Below are 10,434 nucleotides of genomic sequence, written 5' to 3'. Positions count from 1 at the left end.
GAGAGCATAGTCGTTTAGGTTTTCATAACTCAATGAGCTGTTTTTTCTTTTCCTTCATGATTTTCATTGAGTATCTATTTTCTCAATCTAGTCTTTCTGTATTTCAATGGTAAAAAAGGCAAAACAATAAAATTTATAAGAAAAAAGCCATTAAGTAAAAAAAAGTAAGAGAGCTAGACTTAGAGAAAAAATCATGTTTATTATAGAAATTCTTTGTGAATTTTTTTGTTTTGTTGTCATGATCATATTTATCAAAACTAAACCGGCAATCAACTCGGCCAGATTACTGGGTCACTGGGTCACTGGATTAATGGTTCAACCCGTAGGTCACAAGTTTAACCGATTGACCCGATGATAATTAAATAGTTATATAAAATTTAAATTTTGATATCAAATTAACTTATTTTCTAATTCATTAATTAATTAGTATCTTACATTATTCAAATATATGTTAAAAAATATTAATATTAATAGATGTTATATAATTATTAATAACAAAATACGTCATGATTAATAAAAAAATTTTTATTTATCTTTTTTAATTTATAGATATTTAACAAAGGTTAATTTTTTTTTTAATAATGATATATAATTAAAAAATAATTAATTTAAAAAAGAATAAATATAAAATAAAAATAAATTAAATTAATATAAATACTATTTATTAGAATAAAAAATAAAAAATATCTTAAGAAAGACACAATATAATTCAACGAGCAAACTTGTCCTAGTAGGATCTTTTATAACTTGGATGACTCAAGTTTGAAACCCGCGCTAGCATTTACTCCAATTTTTTTAAATTGGAGTGATGTGCGTGCTGATATCAGCGGGTCAATTGGTCCAGTTCGATCTTTGATTTAGACCGAATTTTACTGGATTTTGGAGATTAGATGTAGGGTACATTGCACTGAGTAGTTGAATTAGGATATATCCGTGTGTCATTTCTCTTTCTCTTCTCTGTTAAAAGAGGCTAAAATTCAACTCTCCTTCTCTTAGCCATTGATTTTCATTAGTATTATTGGCTATTTACAAAAATAATATATACTTAGCGAAAAATAACCAAATTTTAAAGATAAAAATATCTCTTTTTTATATTATACTTATAAAAAATAACATCGAAATTCAATCTTTAAAGTATTTTTTGAAAATACATATTTAATATTTGATATTTTTATCGTATTTTTAAATAATTTAAAAATATTTTTGTTAATAATAAAATTTGAGAATATTTTTATTAGCTGTCAAAATAATTAGAGTACATTTTTAGTGATTTTTTTTTTCCGTAACATATTAGAGACGTATGGTAAAATTATAAGTTAGATGACGATTTACTATTTATGGTGAATCGGTGACTTGCAGCAACAAATTTCTGTAAAATAGATAGTGTATATATCAATAATATGAGTTTGATGGTCAATTAGGAAGAAAACATATTTATATAAACAGAATAAATAACAAAACAATTATTTCTTCCTAAATATCACATAAATCAATAATTTTTAATAATTTTAATATAAAAAATTATTTTTAATAATTAATTTAGTTTATACGATTTTGAGAGTAATTTTTCCGTACTTCTCCTTTTGATATAGTTTATGCCGAATGCGCGAACAACAACTTATATGTAGTAAACTTTTTAATTTTAATTACTTTTACCAATATATATAAGAAAAGGATAAAATAGAAAAGAAAAAAAAAAAAGGAACGATAGGTTCCTAATATTTATTTAAATCTCACTAGGATATTCATTTGAACTCCAGGATCAACAAAGCACTAGACGATTCCATTAGATTTTTTTTATACTTTATTAGATTATATACTTCTATGTCTATTGATAAATATTCGTAAACAGTATTATTTTCTCTTCATTCTTGCTGCACCGAAGAACGAAATTCGGCTCTGAATCATCCAATCCTGTCGCAAGAAAGCACAAAAAGTAAAGAATGTCACTGATAATTTGATTAATTATTACTGCTCTCAATTATTATTGCTCCAATGGAAGCTAAGGTATGCGTTTGTGCATGAACGCGAGTGAAATATTTATTGCATCATGCAAGAGTAGAGCGAAAGAACACCAACTTAATTAATGCCATGAAAAAACATTAATAATTCTAAAAAGACAATAAAAATTCAATTTAAATAACTCAAATTTATTTTATTTAATATTTATTAATTATTTATTTATTAATTCTATTAGTAATTAATAATATTAAATAAAATAAATTTAGTTATTTGAATTTTTTTTCTCTCCTAAATATTATTGAAAAATAATTGGCTATATTTTCTTTCCTGAGGTTCGAGTATCTTAATTAAGATATAGTTTATGAATAGAGAAGTAGAATATTCTTACTGAGATGGTAATAGATTTGATTTCTATTAAAGATTTAAGATTCTTTTTCTATATTTCTAAAGAATGTACTTCACACCATTTTTTTAGAGAAAAAAAAAAGCTAGAAAGATTGTTTATTGTTTATAGTTTGCATAGTAATATAAGTTAATTAAACCGCTTATTTATGCTTTAATTTAATAATTTCCTGTAACTTATTCATATGATTAAAAAAGTAAGTCATAAATTTTAATTACCATAATCAATAAGATATTCGAGTTTAATTTTAGGGCAATATAATGTTTGTGTAGAAAATTTACACAAATATGTAATAATACTTTTATATTAAAAAAATATATTATTGAATTAATCATCCATGTAGTGAAGAAAATTCCCTATTTGATATTTATATAATAAAAATACAAGTACTTGGTTTTTCTTCAGTCACTTGATCATGCATGCTTTAAAGCCATTAAAAATGATTAAGAAAACAAATAAATTAAAATCATCCAATCCAACAGTAGAATATGTATAATGAGCGAGTTGAAAATGAATTTGAATTCTTACATCATCAACATAATTCTTTATTTTGAGACTGTCTCTAGAAGTTACCTAGTCTTTTAATAAGTATGGGGTGCCTAAGGATTCCAATCTCCTTTTCTAAATTAGATAATCTTTTTTATTTTTATTGCCTTTGATAAAAAAAGGTTAAACAATAAAAAGTGTGAACGATATTTATATATATTGATTTGTATATTTAATTTTGATAAAATAATTAATTATTAAAATAATTAAATTTATCATCATTACATAATCAAACTCATCATAATTATTAATCAAATACTTTTTCGTAATATAATAAAAGATATTTATGAATATCAAACATATAATTTTCTAATTATACTAAATTCTAAATTTTAAATTCTAGACTATGTTAACTGTCATTAAAAATCATCATTAAATTAATTATTTATATACAAATATATGTTATAATATAAAATATATATTAAAAATAAATTAATCAGTTATAATAATTAATTTAGTAACTGATATTTAATATTAAAGTAATATTTTTATAAAATTTTTGTACAAGGAATGAACTAATTATGATAGAGGAGTGTTAGGATTGATAAATTTTATAATTTGTAATTATTAATTAATTGTTATTAGTGTTTTTAATAATGTGAAATTTATCTAATAATATAAAATTATTTATTTTTCTTTTAATAAGTATTGATTAAATTTTAATAAAAGTAATGATGTTAAGATTTTTTATTTTGGTGAATGCTATAGTGCCTAAAAAGTGGTGTTTATTTATTAGAAAAGGTTAAGAATTATTTTTTAATTTAAAAGATATATGAATAAATAATTTTTAAAAAATTAAAATTTATTACAAAAAATAAATTAGACAAAATTTAGACAAAAACCTCGTAGACACCATAGAATTGACCTTTTATTTTATGATGTACATACCTGGAGCAGTCGAAGGCAGTGGAAAAGGGGAAGGGAAGTTGGACCCCACATCGAATTGGGAGTTCCCTAGCGTTGGTTGGAAATGGGGCTATGATCATTGATACGGCCCTAACGCAGTTACAAGCATCTCTTCTATCCTGCACGCTATGTAAACCACTTTCAAGATTTCTAAGTCCGTCGCAACATTGTTGTGACGGAAATGTTATATAAGGGATGCTCCTCAAGTACCACAGGCACTGCCCTATGTCCCCTACTACTCTAGGGCACTCCATCCTTCTCACACATTGTGATGACGGTGGAAACATTATTAGAGGGAGAAGAACAATCATCAGGGATATTGCTTTCATGGTTCGTTCCTCACAGAATAGATGGATTGTGTAGCTTTCTTACTTTATGGACGTAGTGTTACTTTCATTTTAGTTCTCTCTTTTAATTATATATATAGATAAACGAAAAATATTAGAAATTAATACTTTTTATTAATATTAATCAACATTTTAGGTTAATACTTTATTTTTATATTATTAAGATTTAATAATATACATAGATCTCTCACCATTAATCCCATTTTACAAAGTCAATGATGAAAGATGCATTGTTCATATATTCTTAACCCATTTGTAGTGAATTATAATTTTTATAATACAAATGTCAAGTGCAAAGAGAAGCTGAGATCATAAGATTGATACGTGGAGATGCGAATGAAACATTCAGTGTTGAAGTTGCAAACCGCAATTAAATAATTAAACAATTTGAACTTGTTAGGCGCCGCGTATTTTGTATTCTTACTCCAGATGAACAGTATTGAGTATTGATGATGCGTAAAGTTGCCCCCTTCTTCAATGTAGAAATAATAAACCAAATGACACACACGAAGAGAATGGGAGAAACTCAAATGTCCATCTTGAAATATTCATTACAAAAATTTGTTTTTAGAAGTTTGAAATGATAGAGAAATTTTAATGAACTCAACCTACTCAAGCATTTGAAATTTTATTTTAATTAAAATATTGTACGTCTTTACACTATCAATAATCCACAATTTATTCATCCCATTCATGATTCATCAAGAATTATAATAACACATCAATGTTGATCTTTTGAATTGTTTGGACCAAATATGATATAAGTTAAAAATATGTATAATTATAGAGAGTCACCACAATAAACTAACACTACAAAAAATATCTCTATTTCACGCTTTTAAAGTGTGGCGAAAAGCTGAAAAAAGCATGGCGATAGCTTTTTGCCATGCTTTTTGAACTACCACTACGCTTTTAAAAGGGTCACATCTGCAAGCATGGCAGTTGTTCTATCGCTACGTTTTTGGTAACCTATCGCCACGTTCTTTTTTGCCACGCTTTTTACAGATTGCACGCTTAAAAGTGTGGCCGTATGTGAAATATGACCACGCTTTTGAAGTGTGCTAATAGAGAGATATGGCCACGCTTTCACAGCGTGGCAATGGAGAGAGAAATGGCCACGCTTTTAAAGTGTGGCGATAGCAAGATATGGCCATGCTTTTAAAGCGTGGCAATAGCCTTATCAAATTGAAAAAAATTATTTTTCTGACTTTACCTTCATCGCTTCACAATATAAAATTTCAGTCTTTTTTTATTACCAAACCTATAAATATAGTACACAATTTTTATTACAAGACAAATCAAATAGTAATTAGTGACATATATAATTTTTGCTATAATTGTTTTATACATTAAAAAACTAATACTCAAATACAAAATAAATCTATCTCTCTCTCTCTCTCTATTCAATTCTATGCTTTCAAGTTTCAGCAAAACAGGGTATTTAAGGAATCAAAGTAATAGAGCCATTGTACTATGTTAAATAATTAAACAAAGTTAATTATTTTTTTAAGAAAACGACAGCATCAAGTTCTTCCCTCTTTCTCCAATCTCCCTCAGATTCAAAATAGAAGCATCAAGTTCTTCCCTCTTTGCATATTTATAAAGCTCAGATACATCTTTTCCGGCCTTCTTTGAGGGACAGCAGCAGCAGCATGATGAAGAAGATCTTGGTAAGTTAGGCATGGAAGGTGGACTATAACCATAAAGAGCTTGTCTATTAAAAACACATCCAGTTCCCACATACATATAAGTCCTTGAATTCCATCAAGTCATTTCATGTTAACCTAAAATGGATCAAAGTTAAAAAGTGATGTGAATACTTGTTTCATTGTTATATAATTCTACCACACATAATACAAAATTTCTGTTGAAACGGTTTGTTTTGATTTAAACTCACGTCGAAGAAAATTATGTTGCAATTTACATATCGATCATTACGATCAATACCGTCAAATTTCTGGGGGAATTGTACATAGTAGACATCTCTATGAACTTTTAGATCCATAAGAAAACACATTGCTTCCCGGACAGCCTTGCTATTGTTAACGTAATGATCACAATCAAGATTGAGAATGAAGGGAGCATTTGTGAGAACTCCTGAGACCCTCACCTATATAAATCCAAACAAGAATCAACGGGCCTAATAAAATCTTAATGATCTTAATAAGGATATGAAACATTAATCCAGATAAACTTTAAAGCATTCTTACCAATGCATTTTCAGCACCAGCCTTTTTGTGATGTTGGTAACCTGGCCTTTTCTCTCTGGAAACATACACAAGCCTAAGAAGTTCATTCCCTTCTATGTCATGTGCACCCGTGTGTCCAAGGAAAACCTGCAAATAGCAAATAAGAGAAAAAATCATTTGAATATAGGACACTATAAACTGGCAAAAATAATTTTGTCCTTGAAGTTAGGCATTTGAATCTGCTAATAAATTTGATTCAACAAATGGTGAATGGATATACCTAAATCATGCCAGGGTGATCGCGTGAGTTATTCCCGGGTCAAGGGGTTCCATCTTGCATAATCCATCCTTCTTCTGGTGTTTTCTGTGCCTTGGCTACCAAAGCATTGATTTTTACTTTATACTCCTCATAGTCTCTCTAGAAGATAATCATGATTCATAAGATACTCCATTTGGATTTGGAAAAAGAACAATGTAATGTAATAAATACCTTTATAGCTCTACGTTCCTTCACAAAAGAAGGTTTAATTTTGTCTTTGAGGTAGTCAATCTTCTGAGAGAAGTAGAACTCAGGTGCTCGCAGCTCAATCGAGTACTGCTTGCAAAATGGAAGTCACTTTCTTGAAAAATCAGTTGTCTCCACAAGGGATTCAAGTGTAAGCATTGCAGCACCATCATCAGATACATAACAGGATACTTTATCCACAGGATAGTCCACATCAAGAATAGAAAGCACTGTGTTAGCCGTGATCAGCGGTGGTTCCTTCAATGGATCCACTGTACTGACAAAGCTGAGATGGTTCACCCTTTCTTTCAAACCTGACATTCCAACATATATCACATATGAGTTTTCACAATTAACACATCTCAATCAATCCATCAAACAACAAAATTCATATTTCAATTCCAATTGAGACTTTTGTAAAGCTATAGAAATTGGGAACACCATTGCAATTATATACTTAAAAGAAAAAAAAAATAGTGGGATGCAGTCATACAACATGATTTTTAAGATACAAGTTATGATACCATTTAGTTTTTGTTTTATTCTCTAATTAAGTAAAAGGGTGTAACAATTATTATGAGATGTGCTAAAATTAGTAATTAAATGGTATATTTTTATATGCAGAATATCAAGCTAGCCCTTTAAAGATTTTGGACAAAAAATAATTATTTATTTTAAGAAATAATAATTAAACTGATGTGTAAATAAGGAATGTTAGATAACTAACTAAACTATGTCAATTTTGAAAGCATCAACTTTGAAAGATATGTATATATCTTTGAAAAAATAACTTGGATGTTCATCTTTCTTTCTTATGCATAAATGCTAAAATTAGTACTTATAATATGATATGCATAATATAATATCAAATTAGTATTTTAAGGATTGTTGACATGAATTTAGTCCTTTCTATACTAAATTATGTCAATTTTTAGACTGATCAAATTAGTTAACAAAATTTTGATAGAACTAACTTAAAGTGAATTACATAGGAAGTAAAGGAGAGGGAGAAAGTGGTGCGGCAAATGTGGGAGGTTTTCACCCATAGCACCACTATAAAGGTACTGGGATTTTGGTCAGATGCATTCATGATGCCTATGAACATTTTGTGAGTGATATGTACCTTCAATCAGAGATGCTGCCATCTCAGAAATTGCTAAGATGTCTATCCAATTTCTCAGTTTGCAATAGCAGCTTCCAATTCAGCTTCAATCTAAATCTGTAAGCTAACTTATTATGCAGAGTTGTTATGAAAATCTTTTTATCATGCTAGATTCATATGCAATCAAAATCTATAATATGGTTAAAGTTGTAAATTTGCACAATGAAAATCTGTAAGCTGAATACCGTGCACAATGAAGAAATACCATTCTAAATCCCTTGTATTCAGCTTCAACAATTCTAAAAAACCACATACAACATGATTTTTAAGATTCTAACAAAAGACAAAACAAAATAGTAAATTACTAATCAAGACATATACATAAGCACAATTTTATCTGTTCTAAAGAGTAATGCAGACTTTGAAAAAGTTTTGTCATCCATCAACAATTGTCATATTAAAAATAATACATGTAACGGCAACCAGGGAAAAAAGAAGTCCTCAAAAAAAATGAGAACAAGCCCTTTCAATGGATAGATTATTACCTTACCGTAGCCTTCATGAGGACATATAAAATCGCTCTCCCTTGTGTGAATGAGAAAATGTCTTTTCAACTTTGACCTATCAAGAAATTTCTACAACACAAACAATTTATCAATAGAACAATATATAGATACAAGAGATGCATGTGTGTGTCCCAAGTAACAAAATCAATACCTTTCCGCACCCCTCATAATGACAAATAAATTGTCTCTCTTCATGAATGGGAGAATATTTCCTTAATGCACCAGCATCAATGAACGTCTTTCCGCATCCTTCATAGTTGCAAAGAAAAAGCACTTTAGTAGTTGGCTCTGGTTCCGGTTCAGGTATAGCCGGTTCTTTTTCCTTTTCCTGTAATGCCTTCAAGGCATCCTCTAGGCAAAGTAAAATAAGAGAAACGTTAGGCAACAATCACATCTATACAAAGGTTGAAGGCCGAAGTAAGAAGACGAGCGAAGGAAGCGTTGATGGCCAAAGCAAGAAGACGAGCTTGCGATGGTGACAGAGCGTGACAAGTTTGAGTCCGAAACGGCCGCGAGAGAAGCAATATACCAGAGAGCGAGAAAGGTCGACATCGAGACTAAGTGAGCTTGAGGGAGAGAGTGGCAAGAGAAGAGAGAAGAAACTCAAAGGAGGGTTAAGGGTGCCGGAAGAGGGATTTCCAATGGAGGCATTGCGAGTGCCAGCGACGTTCTTCGTGGAGTGCTGTTAGGGGTTCTTCATCGCGGTTAGGGGTTCTTTGTAAGGCACAATGAAGAGAGGATATCTGGTAGGTAGTTCTTTCATGGCAAATCCCTGTATAATGAAGACAGGGTTAGGGTTAGGGTTAATCATCGCTTTGTGGAGGGTTTAGGGTTATCTGAACCAGTTAGGGCAATTGTAAGAAGGATAAAGATAAAGTTTGGAAGAGTAGATAGATGGTGTTGTGCAAATTGTAACTCATAACTTTGAAGGGACTTCGTTGAATTTTTTTCTAGAACCTTTTGGCCACGCTTTTGAAGCATGCCAAAAGAGTAGTAGAAAATGGCCACACTTTTAAAACATCCTTATAACAAAACCCTATCACCACGCTTTGAAAGCGTCCCTATTTCTCTCTATGGCTACGTTTTTTAAGTGTGGCAAAAAAAGTGGCCAAATCTCGGATCAGTTGCCACCCGCATAAAAGCGTGGCTGTTGACTCCTTTCGCCACGCTTTTAAAGCGTAACAAGAAAAAGCGTGGCCAAATCTCTATTCAATCGCCACCCTAAAAAAAGCGTGGCCATTGATCTTGGCCACGCTTTTAAAGCGTGGCAAGAAAAAAGCGAGCCGTAGGCCTTTTTCTTGTAGTGTAAAAAGAGTACACATTATGGAAATTAGACTTCGGTACAAATCTGTTAGAATACAAAATTAATCTAACATTTTTGGCTAGCTCACAAAAGTAAAACGTACCCAATCAAAGTGCTTCCAAGTCACTTTAGTGTAACAGATACATCATAAACTCACAATCCCTCCTATTATTACTATGCCATATTATGTAAGGGACCAAACTCATCGACACATACAAATATTCTTAACCTAGGAATTAGAGGCAAGTAGTACATTCTTCTGACGGGAACTCTTTTCAACCTCTATTCACCAATCTTTTCTTTCTCTACCTGATAGTTTAGTGCCTCGTAAAATTTGTAAGCAATGAGATCCACATCCCTTTATAATACAATATGCAACCATTCGTGCAACAATCGATTCCACTGAATTTAGACCTAGTTTCAAAGATAGCTTTTTCCCCTCATAATAGTTCTCAAAGATGCTACTTAGTAGTCCTGACAAAGATTCTTGGTGTGGTTTGACTCAAACTTAATACTCATCATTCTAATGCAGACAGATAATTTCGAGTGAACGCACCATTCAAGCAATGACTATATGACTACAAGAAAAAATAGTATTTGTAACA

General features: G+C 30.3%; 1 protein-coding gene and 1 pseudogene across 1 annotated transcript; both read right to left on the bottom strand.

The window, feature by feature from the left end:
* Positions 1-1,833: 1,833 nt before the first annotated feature.
* On the bottom strand, positions 1,834-4,190 carry LOC130940424 (non-specific lipid-transfer protein-like). The gene is made up of 2 exons (XM_057868555.1): positions 3,800-4,190; positions 1,834-1,914 (listed from the first exon to the last, which is right to left on the bottom strand). The coding sequence occupies exons 1-2, from the start codon at positions 4,144-4,146 to the stop codon at positions 1,905-1,907; spliced, it is 357 nt and encodes a 118-aa protein (XP_057724538.1). The 5' UTR covers positions 4,147-4,190; the 3' UTR covers positions 1,834-1,904.
* A 1,480-nt stretch (positions 4,191-5,670) lies between these two features.
* On the bottom strand, positions 5,671-9,078 carry LOC130939822 (cellulose synthase A catalytic subunit 8 [UDP-forming]-like; annotated as a pseudogene).
* Positions 9,079-10,434: the final 1,356 nt, after the last annotated feature.

This window comes from Arachis stenosperma, chromosome 7 (assembly GCF_014773155.1).
Source record: "Arachis stenosperma cultivar V10309 chromosome 7, arast.V10309.gnm1.PFL2, whole genome shotgun sequence".
In the NCBI taxonomy this organism is placed as follows: Eukaryota; Viridiplantae; Streptophyta; class Magnoliopsida; order Fabales; family Fabaceae; genus Arachis; species Arachis stenosperma.
The sequence above is the reverse complement of the archived record's forward strand: the minus strand, read 5'-3'. Positions and strand labels throughout refer to the sequence as shown.